The sequence below is a fragment of the Orycteropus afer genome, unplaced genomic scaffold, assembly GCF_000298275.1.
Source record: "Orycteropus afer afer isolate SDZICR_OR568_19922 unplaced genomic scaffold, OryAfe1.0 scaffold00006, whole genome shotgun sequence".
Taxonomy (NCBI): domain Eukaryota; kingdom Metazoa; phylum Chordata; class Mammalia; order Tubulidentata; family Orycteropodidae; genus Orycteropus; species Orycteropus afer.
In genome coordinates this window covers 3970702-3987780 of record NW_006921593.1, presented here as the reverse complement: position 1 = coordinate 3987780, position 17079 = coordinate 3970702, and the positions used below count along the sequence as shown (strand labels likewise).

Genomic DNA, 17079 nt, shown 5'->3' with positions numbered 1-17079 from the left:
TTAGGTAAATATTGTATTTAACATAGTGGATTAAGAGACTATGAGTTGAAAAAATAGTCTTCCCTTATTCTTGATGACTTAAAATCAAGAAACAACACTTCACAATAAATACTCTAATATGCATGGTGAAGGCTTAAATGAAATGCTAATTGAATCGTAATTAAAAGAGCTTTCCATTCCCTTGGTAGTCATTTGGAAGGAAGAGCGCATACAGTGTTCAGACAGACACTGTACTGACTCTACAAAAGAAAAGCATGTAAGACTCAATTCACAGGCCGAACTAGACTTATCCATGTTTCCCTCCAACAATGAACAGTTGCTCCATTGTTAAAAAGCTATGGAAAAAGCATTATAAGAATTCTTAAGTTTAGACATACCGTATTTTCTTTCAAACAACTCTTCAACTTGTTTACGGAGATCAGTAATTCGAGCATTCCATTTCTCTGAAAAAGGAGAAAGAGTTCATTTTCCATAGTAAAGCCCTAGGTGAGGTGGGAACATTACTCACCGCCTAAAGAGTTATACGAGGAGCTCTGGTGGTGCAGGGCCTAAGGCATCTGACCGCCCACCAGAAGGTTGGCAGTTCAAACCCCCCTGCCACTCCACAGAAGCAAGACTGGGCAATCTACTTCTATAAGGATTTACTGCCTCGGGAACCGCCCCCCACGGGAAAAAAAAACCCTGTGAGTCGGAATTGACTGAATGGCAGCAGTTTGGGTTTTTTGGAATGAGTTATATGTAACATACTCAACTGTCTCCCAGTCTAGCTTAGTCTATACAATTCTGTTGCTTCTCTGTGAAACTGCCCCCTTTCTGTGATTCTTAATGTTTTACAGTTTATTTAATTTCTGAAAAGCACCAAGGAGAAAGGGATGGTCTAATTAAACACTATAAAATGTAGGCAAAAAATGACTATGGGCTCTGGGCCACCTAGGAAACTCCCTACAAGATACGTCCAGTCTGTGTGGGAACAAAATTTCACACATGCAAACACAAACTGCAACTTTATTATAATAGAGTGCTAAAGAACATGAGTATGTGTAAACTCAGGGTAGTGCCTAAGGCACTTGACTGCTAACCAGAAGGCTGGCGGTTCAAACTCACCAGCCACTCCTTAGAAGAAAGGTTGGGCAATCTACTTCCATAGTGATACCGCCTCAGAAACCCCAGGAGGGGTTGCTATGAGTCAGATCTGACTCGATGGCAGTGAGTTTAGTTTTTTTTAAACTCGGTGCATACACAAATTCAGTTTCTACTAGTAATGCTGATTATGACTAAGACAGGTCAGAATATTAACATATGATTTCTAATGTGTAAACAAGCTAAATACTCTATTTATACAAACTATGGATCACAGAAATACTTTGCCAGAGTATTTTATGTAATCCCTTCAACTGGAATACATAATCAGCTGGAGCCTCAATCAACTAGCAACTGCACTTACGCAGATCAACACAATCACGAGGTCAAATAGTTCTTAAATGAAGGAGGTTTTAAAGCTAACAGATGTAATGGTATCACCAAGTTATTAATGGTGAGTTATCGAGTCCGTTAATTGTCATGAATGGCAGAGGATACAATATCTGATGCCTTGGTAAACCCAAACCATGTTGAAATAACGTCTGTGATTTTACTTAAAACTGCACGTGCTTTTATGGTGGACTGTGAGGACCCCCTGGGTGGAGCAAATGGTCAACCCGCTGCTGGTAGAGAGCAAGCCAGTGAGTCAGGTGCGGCCGGCGGGGCCGGGGAGGAAAGGCCTGGCCATCCACTTCCAATCAACCAGCCGCTGAAAACACCAGAGCTCAGCTCTATTCCGATGCACATAGGTTACCAGGAGTCGGAATCAACTCAGTGGCAACCGGTAATACATTTTAAAGCTTTCTTCCTCTACAAAAGAATGCTGTAACTTTTTTCACTTGGCAGGGTGGGGAAAAAAAGAAGCACTTACCAAAGTTGAACTCCCTGACTTTTCGTTTTCCAGCATTGGCGGGTTCAGGAACTGGTGGCTGTGGTGGCTCGCTGCTCTTTGGTCTTTTGGTAGGTGGAGAATAATCATCATCTTGAAAAAGAAAGCTGTCATTACTGCAGGCACAGTCTAAACCAGCTCCAGCCACTGCGGTTACATTCGCAACCCTCGAGAGGCTGCAGGGCTACTGAAAGCTGCTGGCACAGCGACACATTGCTGCTGTGTCTTCATCTTCCACGCGCTTGCGATTTCAACTGGTCATTTTCCTACTTTTTTTGCAGGCATGCAGTGAACAGAGCTCATTTGCCTCGACTTTGCCTCCTCCTTCTCTTAGCCGAGTCTGAATTGAGTCATGACAATACCCCCTGTTCCCTCTGCGAAAGGCCACAACTTTCAAAGAGTTGCCTAGAAATTTATTCTGTTTTTAAGTCTTTAAAAAAAAAAGTTTTAATGAAGACAGTCACTTAATGCTACACAGATATCTAAGAAATGAGGGCGCAAGTTAAGCTTGAATGAAAAAATATTTATGCATACACAAAATTCAAGCATTCGCCGGGAAGGCTGGGTAACCGTGTGCCAAACATTTCTAACAAATACGAAATCTATAAGACTAACGAGTCAGGGCTCCATAACTTACTAGCTGTGAAACAAACAGCACTGATTTCATCAATAAAGAACCCAGATGTAGATGTCAGTGACCATCAGATGTTTCAGAGGCACAGAATAGATGCCTGGAGACATCTGTTAGGAAGTTAGATGCTGCTTGGAGAGTATGCCTGCAAGCCAACTCTTCATTCTATCTATCTTACAACATGACGTAATAAGTCGTCGTATCTAACGCAGAAACCACAGATGTTGGAGTAGATAAAAGCTATCATTGTCATCTTCTTGTCTTTGAAAATGTCAAGTGACACACTACTATTACACTATTATTTCTGCTGAAATATTGCCTGCAAATTGTTACAAATAGAATTTGAAGCTCCACATCTAGGAACAAGTATCAGCGGGGAAGAAACCCACGTTAGTTCCGATGATTTAAATGACTTTATTTGATGAACTAACTACTACGGTGAAGACAGAAGCAGGAACAAGAAACTATCATTGAAATACAAAGATAACCTTTTGGATGGCTGTAATGTCACCTTCACTGCACCGCTCAAGACACAGGCTCAGAGACTATCACGTGATCTGAACATCATCACCATTAGATTCTGAGTCTAAATCCTTCCACTAAAATACCATGCTGCCCCTCAGAAAAGGAGGAAGAAATCCAAATTTGGACCAACACACAATTTTGACTTGGGCCGCACAGGTGATAAATGTTACACGCTTTAAATATTAGTCAAGTGAAAATGTGAGCAAAGTGTAAAATGCTGGTATCTCATTCCTCCCACGTCAACAGCAAGCTCAGTCAGACGCTGTCCCCCTGTTCACAGTCTTTGGGTTCTTCTTATACTGCCCCCAGACACTTGGGAATTATCACTAATGATTCTGGACAACAGCAGCAAATGGAACTAAGGTCACCAACACCGTGTGAACACACAATAGGATCTGCTGATGTGCTTGGGGAGACAAAGTAACTGTTTCAGGAAACACTGTCCTGTCGATAATTACAACACTATAGAAACCGATGTGCTCAATAGCACTCTACAAACCCACACTCAAATCTAGAAAAAATCTTTGATAGAAAAAACTGAAAAGTGACAAACTCCCAGTAAAATAGGCCCTGAGTCTATCATCTGGGTTCGTAATTATTAAATTAGTATAATGAGTCAAATTGGCAAGAAAACAAATGGCTAATCTGGGAGTACATTAAGGTTCAAATTGAAGTGGACCCATTCTGGGAAACATCAGATACCATCTGTAAGTTTGTCCTTCAATTCTGAAAACATATGTTTAAGAAAACTCCTTTTCCATTTCCAAACAGCTTTCAGTAGCCAGAGTGTTTTTATGCTACTTACCAAGGGCAAAAATTCATCTATGAATACTGGCAAAGATTAACTGTCTACTATTAAAATACTTCTTTTAAAACATTAAGCAGTAGCTTTAAAACCATTATGTATTTTCCTGATGGGTTAAAATAGTCTGAATAATTAAATCATATAAACAAACAAATAAATAAATAAATGTACGTATAGGCATAGGATGGTAATGAAGAATAGCAACAATCCATTATGCTGATCTCAGTAATGACCTAAAAACTGTTGAAACTGAGGCCAAGGGAAAGGGGAAGACAGTATCCTTCAGTACTGAGGCCTCATTCCTTAGTCAATCTCAACTTATGTTACAAACATGAAAGGCTTAACAGCATTAACATATTTTATAAATGCAACGTATGCAGCCATGACAAAAAGATGAATGTTAGTTATTTTTTAACAAGGTGAGAGAAACAATCGAAAGACTGTTAAAATTATATTAAAAATGTACGTAATATCCCATTCTCTCTCCAACGACAAGGAATCAAGTACAATCTAGTCAAAGCGAACAAGATACAAAGAAATGAATTATTTGTGGTAATAAAGATACACCACACATTCTATTAAAAGACTTATCCATTTCCTATGTTGCTTTATTAAATAATTATTGGGGAGTTCTAAGTCAGGGTAGAAAAGAACAACTATACATTTAGCCACATCTCCATATTTTTTCTCCAGTAAACTCCCCGGTGCAGAAAAACTAACTGGTTTTGAGAAAGTATGGCGAAGTCGGTTAGTCTTGACCTCAAAATGCTTTCCAGAAAGGGTTGAAATTATTAATTTCTCTGTAAACAAGCACAGCACATCACACAAAACCATTTCCCTCTGTCAGTCCAGCTCAGCGTTTAGAACTGTGATTACAAATAGCATAGTATTTCAACATTACAATCAACCACGTTTGGATAACAATATACACATTACCAGGCCTCAACTTTGAGTCCTGACCAAAAAATGTTTACATCATGAAAACCAACATGAAGCTTTTAAAATAAACGTCTAAATATATAGTAGTGTTATTTATGCTGCCGCACCTTGAACAAAGTCAGCAGCAGTGTTCCTAACTCAAAATGTGTATCTAGATGACACTGTTTTCCTTTTTTGCAGCAGGCTTGCAGGTAAGCCTAGGAGACCACAGCTGCCCTCATAGCTGAAGCTGCTTCTTACTGCACTCTCTCACACGCTGGACTGTGACACAGGAGTATTTTCTGACACTCCTATTTTCAACAAATCCAATTGGTAGTATTTGATCGTACAATCAATCAGACACATATTCTAAGGTAAAAAAAAATAAGCCAGGCTCTAATTCTCTCCTGAAATTACTCTGAGTTATTTCTAATAAAGAGAGCAGTTTTCATGCATGGATCCAAGTCATTACTCTAAACCTATTTTATATAAACCATTGGCTCTTCATCAAGTAACTTTTTAACAGCCAAGAAACCAAAAAGCATATATTTTTTGAAATGTTAAAAGTATCCAATTACAAACTTCTGCAAACTTTTACATTGCAAGTCATTTATTAGGCACAGTAATTAAACTGTGAGCAGCACAGCCTATCAGCTTGATCTTCAAAATACTTCCCAAACCCAACCACTGATCCGCTCTCCTGCCACCACCTTCTTTGAAAGCACCTTCCTCTCGCCCTGGGTAACTAGAATAGTGCCCAGAATACAGAAGGTGCTGGTTATTTATGGATAATTAAACGAACGTATGAACGTATGAACAGCACAACCAAAGACACATGCAGCAGCCAAAGATTTACAGATGACCTAAGCATGAACTTCCATAGATATTACAAGAGAATGACAGGTAATCCAAGTGTCAGTCATCAGCCACAGTGCCATACTGAAGGTCTACAGTGTTATCCAAATTGTAGTCCACATACCATATGAATGTAAACAATCAAGCGGAACTGCAGTCGTTTGATAAAATGTCTGTGTATCTGTGAAACATTAATATGGCCTTCCCAGCCAAAATCTTTGTGACTGTCATGACTGGGTCGGCCTATGCAAATAAGGTTCTTGTGGCCCCCAAAGGGTATTGGACGGGACCATGCAAATCAGGTGTAAGGAATCCTACAAGGGGATTGGTCAGTTTCATCATCCCACTAGGCTTGAACAGAGACATACATGCACACAGAGGGAGGAGCTGTTAACACGGAACACAGTGAGAGATGGCAGTGCGACAGAGGCAAGTAGCAACGCGAGACAGCTGTCGTGAGGTGGGGGCTGCTGACACAAGGCGCTGAGCGTTGCAACACTTCCAGAGGAGGGCCTAATAGCAGAGGGCCAGCAGGCATGTCCCAGTCAAGAGTGGTATCCTGAGTAGTTCTTGACTCATTCCTAATCCTGAGATCTACCTTTTTACTTCCCTAATAAACCACTTAACTCTTAAGTATGGTCCAGGAGTTCGGAGGGGCAGCTGATGTCAGAGACGGAGGAGGGGCAGTTTGGAGAAGTCAGACACGTAGGACATCTTTAACATCTGCCTCTTAAAAACCAGCTTTGTGCTAATGCCTACAAAAAAAAAATTATCCATTTAGTTGGGTGTCACAATGGTGAGATTTGCTGCATCGGCCTAGACCCACTGGAATATGTTGTTCTGGAAAAAAAGAGGTAACCCTTGAGTTCCTAGAGGAGATCTAAAAAGTATCCATGGATTGAAGCAGCTCCTGTAATTGCAATCAGTTCCCCAACTGAAAAGCCACTCATGGGAAGTAGGAGCGGTGGCTCTGATTCCCAGGGAACTGGCTAGTTGGACAGAAAAGGAAATACATGATAAGGAAAAGGCAAGATATGCTATTTCTTGGTTGCTGTTACCACAACAGCTGGAAAAAAGAATGCTGTGGCGGACTGCAGCACCGAGTCAAACCCAGATAGTCTGGCTGTGGCTCCAACTGCTAATCTCAGGGGGATCCAGAAAGGAAAAATCATGCTGAAGCAACGTGTCCCTACCACCTCTGGTCACCAACAAGGCAATCTGGGACATGAACAGGCAAAACCAATGTACTATTCAACCAGGGAGTACCAGGGTAAAGCAGCTGCTTCAACGTGTAGACCACTATCAGTGTGAGGCAATGAATTGTTGCGACATGCCTTTCCCACCATGGGCTTTTTAACTCACACCACGTTTGGGTGGAGTATGCAAATGAGGTGCTTGTGGCCCACCATGGGATGGACACAGCTTGCCAATAATGCAAATAAGGTGCACGGAACCCTGTGGGGATAAGAACATGCAAATAAAGTGTATGGAATCCTAAGGAGGGGACTGGTCAGATCTGCTGTCCCACTAGGCTTAAAATGAGTCGTCCCGGAGGTGGAAGGAGGAACCTCATTGCCACTAAGAAAAGCTAGGAGTGGAGTGTCCTTTGGACCCGAGATCCCTGTGCCACAAACCTCTCAGCTCGTGCAGAGAGCAAGAACTGTGTCAGAGACGGCAAGCAGGAGCAGAGGCAGCAGAAGCAGGAGACCACAGGAGGAGTGCTTGCTGGCAGAGTGGGGTGCCTCCAGGCACTTATCAACACAGCTAGAGACTGAAAATAAAAGCCTTCAGGCAACAGGCTCACTAGCAGAACGTGTTGCCTTTGACACTTACCAGTACAGCTAAAGAGCTTTGTAACACTTGCCCAAGCAGGACAGAGGCCAGGCCAGGCCAGACCAAGAACCTTGAGGGGCTTAGTTGCTTAGAGCCAGGGAGAGGCCTGCCTTTTGTCACAACCGAGTAGCTGTCTAGATCAAAGAACCGTATCCTGAGTGGTTCTCGATCCTGAATTGTAACCTGTTACTACCTGAATAAACGTTAAGTACTGTCCGTGAACTGTGTGGCCATGACAACCAATTATGGAACCCAGCAGAGAAGTAGAAAGTGTTGTGGGAGAGAGGGATTGTCTCAGAGTTGGAAAAGGCTGGACAGAGGAGAGATGTTTGAGCTCTGCTTCACAGGAATTAGCCCTAGGCATTAATGCTGATAAGGAGTCGGTCTTTCCCCTTGCACAATTAGAAGACAAAGTCTAACACCCCATGTCACTATTTTTATATTCAGTTTCTTGAGAAACGGTTATTAAATGGATTGTGAGAAATGAATTTTGGGGCAGTGTTTTTAGTTTTGAATGATACAGAATGGAAATGTTTAGCTTAATGTAAGACCCACAACTCACTACGGAACAGTCACGAGTGAGTTACAAGATCTCATCACACACTAGTTAAGCCAAAGGGGACGGCCAGCCGAGTGGACTGGATAAAATCTGCAGTGAGACTGGTTTACCCCGACAAGGAGAACGGCCCCTCTCCCTCTCTGCACGGCCCGTGGAACACCCGAGAGGAAGCAGCTCGTGTGCTGCTCATGCTAGTTATGCTGGAACGGCATCGTGGCAACCAGCATATTCACCCAGTGAGTAACCTCTTACAGAGGTCACAGCAGACACGGCAATCAAGAGAGCTGCTTATACACGGGCACCCCAGGTTAACGCTGCTACTGCAAGACACAGCAAAAATCCGAGCAGCTTCGCTGGATCTGTTGGCACAGCTTCCCGACATGGGTCTTACAGGTGCAAGAAACAAGTGTGATTCACATGAGAAGGGGCAATGTGGGAAGAACTTACCCCAGCAGGATTTTTAGATGGTCACTAGGAAATCACTAGGAAATGCGATGAATAAAGCAGACACTGATGGTGTGGAAACAAAAATGCTAACCTACAGGAGGTTGGGTGGACCAGTGGAAAGCCCTGCTGATTCCCAAATGTTAAAGAGGCCTCAACAAGTCTTTTCTATTCACTCTAGTCAGGAAGAATTTAATGATGCACAGTTCCACCTGGGGCCATTTAAAGGCAGCTCACCCAATATGTCAAAATAAGGATTAACACTAGGGCCCCTAGACCATCTGCATATGTGCAGGTGAAACAGCCCAGCAGTACAGAAGAAATCTTGTTGCGTTCCCAGAGAAAGGAGCCCGATGTATTATAATTCCAAATAAAACCTTGAAGAGGCCTAACATTAGACTGGGTGGATATGGGTATGCAGCTGTTGATGGGACTAAGGTGAAAGCCTGCATGAGAACTGGAAGATTTGAACAGATATCATATGAAGTAATTGTATCTCCCTTACCTGAATGCATTACTGATATGGACAGTATTATCTTATTGAGGAACTCCCTCTAGCTGATATTGTATATTTAAAGGCATGTAAAAGTCTGCCTTTAGACTAGTATTCATTGGACACGATAAATAAGAACTATTAGATGTGTCTGAACCCACTTTGTTCATCTGAAACAGGACAGGATACCTTGTAGACAAAAGGAGATTACTATTTTGATTGAAGACATGCTAACAGTGGAAGTGTTGGTGCCAACTAATTCTCCATGTAACAGCCCTATGTGACCCACCAGAAAAAGAGAGAGCTACTGGGCAGATCCCCATCCCCCCGGGCGGGTGGTGGTGTAGGCCCTGAAACAGATGGCAAGTTGATTATATTGGACCAGTGACACCAGTAGCACCAAGCGGCTACAAAGGGGCCCTCATAGGAAAAGATACTTACTCTGGACTAGGCTTTGCACATCCTGTGACAGACAGAAATTCAAAAAACACCAGTAGAGGCTTGGAACAAAAGATACTGTACCAGTTTGGGCCACTGAGATATATTTCATCACACCAAGGAACATACTTTATACCCCACAGGTTACAACAGGCCAAGAAACATCACATTAAACGAATATACCACAATGTATCCCACCCTCTGGATGATGGTTTAAAAGAGAATTTTAATGGGCAACTGAACCAGTTATCTAAAACAGGGGAAGATAAAAGCACAAAGGACTGGCTTATGTTCCACATGAGGGGGACAAAGGGAGGCTCACCACTGGACAGTTTCCTGTGCTTTATCTAGGGGACCTAGGGAAGAGGGGGTTGGGGAAAACATTGCTGCCACGTAGTTTTTCCTTGCATTACTTAAAATTGCTTTTTGCCAGCCAGATGTTACAATCCCAGGACCAGGGTTGCAGTTGTGGGTGCCAGAAGCAGTGGTAATCCCTAAGCAGGAGACTATAACCCCTGAATCTGCATGTCAGGATTCCCAAGAGCCTGACGGGAAGGAATGTACCTTCCCCTTCCTTGCAAAACTGAGGTTCACAGAGAATAGTGCTGTCAGCCATATTAATCAAGACAACCCACTACTGTTGTACCTATGTAACCCCACCCAACATGAGTGGGAGGTGACTGAGTGGGAGGCACTTGCTAGACTGGTCTTGCTACCAGCAACCTGGATTGGTACAACAGTGGAACCTGATGTCCCTTCCCAAAGTGGAAAAGTTTGGGTGAAAATAACTGACAAATGGAAGAAAGAAGTAACAGCTGAGGAAAAAGAAATAAACAAATGGGTTAAGCAGCAGGGAAAATCTTACATTATGCTGGTACCTCGAGAGACATCAGGGTAAGTGAATAACCTCCTCTCGGTTAAATTTTATCAGAGGCCAGAGGATGAATGTGAACAACTTTCAGAGAACACTGCTAGGTCAAACAGACACCTTCAGCACACCTGAATGGCTAGAAGCTGAATAACCTCACCCTGAGGACTCTGCCACCCTGAAGGACAAAGTGTCAGTGACTATTTGGGCCTCCTACAATGACTGGGAGAGGGAAGTGAACTCATCCAGTATGAAAGGGTCAACAGCTACTACAGAGTACCAAGGGAGACAACCATGGTTTACACAAATAACGTGTACATTATACCCCACCAACAAACCACGTAACCTCCCTCTGCGCGTTATTTTTATACCGTGCTATACCAGTGTTTCTTTTTTACATATTACTGATTCAATGTCAATTGGTTTTTTCTGTACAACAGATTTAATGTTACTAGATAACGTTGATCTTGGAAACTCCATTTAAGGTAGGTATTTTCTTAAACTAAGTGCAACCAATGGCGAACTGAATGGGCTGATATGGAAATGGGGCGCCATGTTGAAACCAAAGAGTATGAATGCATAAAGAGCTGGAAATTGGTAAGTAAAAAATGATCCTAGGCCTAAAACTACAAACTGTTGCTTGTGTTTTATTGCTTTCATAAATCTTAAACGGAGATACACTTTTTGGTAACGATTCCTTTTGAAACCAACAAATAAGTCACCAGAAGAAAATGTGTTTTTGTCTTAACATAGGCCACTTTATAGTTTATTCATCATCATCATCATCATCATCATCATCATCATCATCACCATTATCATCATCATCTGACTCATGGAACCCTTCAAAGTCCGATCCCTCCTCAGTATCATCACTGAAATGTCTGAGAGATGCCTGCGGACGCTCTTCTGCGACCTCTGAACCAACTGCATCCTCATCACTCCCTCTGGCATCGTCATCTTTGCCCTCGCTGCTCTGGCACCCGAGCCCCGCCTTTCTGAAGCCGTTACGGATGGTTTCTGGGGTTATTTTCCCCCAAGCAGAAGCCACCCACTTGCAGACTTCTGTAAACGTCGCCCACTTCAGTCGTCCTGATGGTGTGAACTCATGAATCCCAGACTGCATCCATTCATCCCACTCTTTTCTCACCAAAGCCTTGAATGAGTGGTTGACCGCTATATCTAGTGGTTGCAGCTTACAGGTAAGCCCACAAGGTATGACTGCAATATGGGCACCAGTTGAATTAATATAGTTTTGAATGTTTTTTTCTTTGTGAGCAACCATGGCATCAAAAATTAGTAAAGACTTCCTCGAAAAGAATCCCCCCTGCCTGGTCCTGTAACATTTCTCTACCCATAATTTCATAACATCACAGTCCATCCATCCCTTCTTATTACAATGAACAATCACACTGGTGGGCAATTTTTCACGGGGCATAGTAACTCTCCTGAAAATCACCATGGGCTTTAATTTCATTCCACTCGCAGTGCAGCCAAGGACTACAGTGAAGCAGGCCCTATTGTGCCCAGTGGTAGTAATCGCTACACTTTTTGCCCCTGAAGCAGCTACAGTCCTGTTGGCTGGAATGTCAAAAGACATTGGAACCTCACCCATATTAATTATGTCCTGTGCAGAGATACCAAGTTCTGAGATTTTTTTGGAGACAAATTCATGGAAGTTGACCATCTTTTGCTCCCAGTCATCTGGAAGCTGCTGGCCTACAATGGTTCTCATTCTCACAGAAAGGCCGTTCCTCTTCATGAATTTAGAAATCCAGGCAAAACCTGCCTTGAAATCTGGAATTCCTCTTTCATTTGCCAGAAGCTTGGCTTTGATCTGAATTGCGACAGTAGAGACAGCTTGATTCTGTTCCCTTCGAGAAATGATCCACTCTTTCAAGTCGTACTCCAACTCAGGCCATTTCGCTTTGGGCCCCCGACGTGCGCGTTTTCGCGGGTTCATTTTCTCCAGCTCCTTCTTCTCTTTCCTCCATTCGCGGATGGACGACTCTGCGACCTCGAACTCTCTCGCTGCCGCGCGGTTGCTTGTTTCTTCTGCCCTTGCAACAACGTTCAGTTTGAAGTCCGCGGTGTAGGACTTGCGCTTAATTCCTGCCATGATCCTAAAGGGTTCTAAGATTTAGATTTATAAACTGAAAGAATGTGTGAAAAAATATGGTAGCTGATGTCAGAAATGATGGAGAGGTACGGCAGTTTGGAAAAGTTGGACATATGGGACATCTTTAAACACCACCTCACAGGAACCAGCTCTACGCTGGTCCTTATAAAAGTAATTATTCATTTACTGTGTTTTTCAATTTACGTGAGAAAGTAATAAAACAGGCAGATGAAGCCCATTAACATCAAAGGCAGTTTTACTTATGAAGACGTAAAATTAATTTTCAAACATGCATCTACCTGCAATCAATTAAAGAAAAATGAGTGATGGTACAGGAGGGTCAGGCCACCCAAAGGAGCATCATGTGAACGACCCAAGGTCGGGAATAATTCCTGAAAGAGAACTGCATTCACAAAGACACTTCTAAACCCAACACTTGCGTTTTTAATAAAGTCAGACCTTAGACACACCTAAGGAAACATTTTCTCTACACATATCAAAGACACTGCACCTGACAGCTATGTGACATGGCCCAAACCTCTAGTCCTGATGTTTATGAAATGTGGGGCCTTGGCAGTTTTACGACTCCAAGCCCTATTTCCCAAACTTAAGCCACACATCTCAAGCCTGCGCCACTGACTTAATGTGCCTCAGAGCACTACAGGCCACGAGTAACATTATCTTGTATAGAAAACATGTCTGAATCAATGCCAAATTAGCCTCTTTGTAATTCCACATAATTTCAGATAAAGGTCAGATGGTTGGATTAAAACAATGTGGAAAATCTGAAAAACTACTGTGAAGTCATAGTTATTTTATTTAAAAAACAAACAAACAAACAACTTACACAGAGATTATTTGGGAAATGTAAAAAGACAGAACCAATCCAACCAACCCACTGCCAATGAGTCAATTTCAACTCACAGTGACCCTACAGGACAGAGCAGACTGCCCTATAAGGTTTCCAAGGCTATAAAACTTTTTGGGAACAGAGTGCTTCATCTTTCTCCCACAGAGCAGCTGGTGGGTTCAAACCACCAACCATATGGTTAGCAGTCGAACACTTCCACCCTTGCAGCACCAGAGAGTTACAAGAGAAAACAAAATCACCCCTAGGTTTACAAGTTGCTCTTGCTTATTGTCTTCCCTGTTTCTTCCAAGCACAGCTGCAATTATCTCCACACAGAGCTTCACACCCTTGTTCCCTCTTGTTGTTGTTGTTGTTATTTGCCATTGAGTCACACCCTTGTTCCCTCTTGTTGTTGTTGTTGTTATTTGCCATTGAGTCGGGCCCCGACTCATAGCGACCCCTCCTTGGGCTTCCAAGGCAGTATCACTACGGAAGTAGGAATGCCCAACCTTGTTCCCTCTTACACTAGGCTTTTCTGTAACAGGAGGAATGTATATATTTTTTAATGGAACATATTACATTAAGATTCCTGTTTCAGATCATTTTCTTCAAAAAATTACTAATTTAATGCCTGCATATGTTCTACCATGAGGATATACCAAAGCCTAACTTTCTAACTATACATATTCAAATAGTTTCCACACCCTTTTGCAGCTATCATTCTAGAAAACAAATACAAGTAACATTATCAACCCAAGGTCCACAGAAGTTCCCATACGACCATCCTTGTGAACATCAGACAAATTCTTAATACATACATAAAAAGGATTATTTGTCCTTTAACAATTTTTATTTACCCATTTAATGAATGGATGGTAAATAGTTTTATACATGAACACATATGCCATAGAAAAATGCTAGCTTTAAACTAATGGCTTTATAAAGGTGTAGTCTATGGACCATGAAGAGCCCTGGCTAATATGCCATTACTTGATAACGAGACTGGCTGTTACAGCAGGCCTGAGGCACTAGCTGAAAACATGGAAATTCTCACTCTCTCTGAAGCAGCTAAAGTTGAAAATATTGACACACCCAAGTTCATGAGCCATTTACTGTTTGACTATCTTAACATCTATGAAGGGTGCTGGTGATCAAAGCAAGCTTTTACTTTCTAACCATTTCTATGCTGCCCTCATCTGCTTGATGACTAGGTAAACCAACTTCATTATTAGTCCTCTCAGTTTTTTCTTTTTATAATTTTAACAATTATCTTTGTAAAGTAATTTTTCTTATCTCTATAAAAAGGAAAAACTCCTGAATGGTTTTAATACTGACATGCTCTTAAAATTTTCTGCTTTGGTAGTTAATGAGGTTTCTAACTAAAAGTAACTACACTTTAATAAATTCAATGCCAGACTGAAAGTAATTCAGAATTGCTTTAGGTTAGTAGAATTATATTAATAGGAGAAAAGAAACGGTGTATTGAATCGAGAGTCCGGAAAACATTAAGAACTGAAAAACTATTGTATCTTATATTAGGTGGAAGCTACCAATTAGAGGCAACGAAGAAAAACATTTTGAGTACGGTGGGAAGTAGCCAACCAGCACGAATAACCCACTGACACCATTAGGGGACAGTTAATTAAAAAACCCAAAGAAGAGGACAACATCCTAACCAAAAAACATTGTGCAGCAGTTAAAAAAAGCAGGGGGGAAGTTCTGAGAAATGCAATATACGTGTTTTTGTGTGTTACGTTATATACTAAAAACATCTGCACATTTTTGCAAAAATAAAATATATGTACACAAGTGTGTATGTGTGTGTGTGTGTGTGTACATAAAATTACTTCAAAAGTATCACAATAAACTAACACCTGCCCCTATATGTAGGCCCGGTGGCAATGCAGGACAAAGGACACTGTACATGGTGTAGTCTAATGTGTTTTTTCCTATTTTACCACAGGAATTACTTAAGGGACAAAACAAAGAGTGCTGTATTTTTATGCAAATAACATGAGCCTGCCTGTTACCTTTATTTGCCAACAGCAAGGCAGCCTATGCGATATGGTAGTTTTTTTAAAAATGATGCTTTAAAAAACTTAGCATAGTGCACTTATGAAAATGCCTGGGGAGGGGGATGGCTGCCGTTATTTGCGTAAAAATGCAGTATTAGGAGGCATTAATTTTTTAAAAAAATCAATACAGACTTAATTATTAAGTATCAAGTGATAGTGCTCCTACTTTTAGCTGAATCTTCCAACAATTCACGGGCAATCTCGCTCACCTGCTTTCACACCTATCTGTGACAGAAACACTAGGCCTGAAGCAGCCTTAGCCACAGAGAAGACGTTAGAACAGTTTGCAGGTATTGCTTCAAGGGTGTTTAAGAACAGATACATGTTAGCGTTTAAGTACCAATGTAAGAGAAAATTTGCTTCAAAAATTATTAACTAAACCATGGACACTTTCTACTCTATGTAAATAATAAAAAAATGGGGTCCCAACCCCAGTTAGCTCTCTTGTATTACCACCCACCCCCCAAAAAAATTAAAGAAAGAATCTATTTTTGGGTACCTCAAGTCTGGTCATAGTTTTCTTTTTCACTGTTCAATTCCTACTCATAGAAGGTATAGCCTGGTCCACCTATGGGCCAATGCTAATTTTCGTGTCTGAATTTTGTTGTCTAAGACTCCCAAAGCACTGGGGTGCACTGTTGGGAAGTGGGCTGCTTTGGTCACACATAAATGTATATATTTCAATTTTGTTCACAAGGTTCCTTTAAGAAAGAATGAAATACATACTTAGCAATGTGAATGTGACAAATATTTTTATGACCAGAAGTAAACTTTGGAATCAAGGCTTTTAAATAACTAACCTTCAATAGTCACCTCAACTTCAGGGTCCTCACTTGTTTCTGAAGGGACATGTTGAGTAGAATCTTGAAAAAAATAAAATTCTAAAATGACATTCATTATTAAGCATTTTCCACATGTTGCAACATTTTATTGATCTGATACGCCAAGAGCAGCCTACTATATAACTGAAATGGCATTTTAATTCATTTCATATTTACAAAATTATTTGAACCTTTTTAGTTGCAAATAGGGGTAAGAGAAAACAAAAAGTAGAAAAACTCTGGAATACTGATAATACCAAATTACCTGAATTTATGGACTCAAAAAATCTGTATTCAAGGGCAATGAGACCCTAAGTCAGGTCGTCACCCTCTTCCTGTCGCCATGAGAGAAGGCCAGAACACGAACAAACGTGTCCTACTTTGGTTCCTACTTCTTCTCTCCTTTCAGTAACAGCAGGAGCAGTTCACATTGTGAAATGAGACCACGTCAATTTTTTGCAATAAAAACTATTAACAATTGCATACAGGACCATACGCCCTCATCATATATAACTTTTAAAAATTGAGTGTTTTATTAAGATTATTGCTACTACACAAAACCAATGGCTGTAAGTATGTTCGTGCCGGAACTCAGCTAGAGGGCATCTTCACGGCCCCCTTCACTCTGCAGAGGTTGGCAGGTTAATCTCCTGGCCAAAGAGCATGTTTGTTAGTAAAGAAATATAGACCAGAACCCACGTTCAATGCCACTATTAACACTGCACTATGACAATAAGGAGCTCAAAAATGAAGTATGTCAAAGCCCAGTATCCCATGACGAACCGTAAAACCGTCAAGCAATTCCGATTTGCCTGGTCAGCTTTCGCTCCGTACGTGCCTTGTGTATATATATATATATATATATATATATATATATAT

At 41.4% G+C, this 17079-nt stretch overlaps 1 protein-coding gene across 1 annotated transcript in view; it reads right to left on the bottom strand.

Annotated features, from left to right (window-relative positions):
* Nucleotides 1–17079, bottom strand: part of GTF2I (general transcription factor IIi) — a 108454-nt gene that overhangs the window by 45569 nt on the left and 45806 nt on the right. Inside the window, exons 11-13 of the mRNA XM_042780966.1 lie at nucleotides 16180–16242; nucleotides 1952–2062; nucleotides 378–443 (exon numbers count right to left, since the gene is read on the bottom strand). Of these exons, the coding sequence (XP_042636900.1) occupies nucleotides 378–443; nucleotides 1952–2062; nucleotides 16180–16242 (240 nt within the window). The remainder of the gene's footprint in view (nucleotides 1–377; nucleotides 444–1951; nucleotides 2063–16179; nucleotides 16243–17079) is intronic.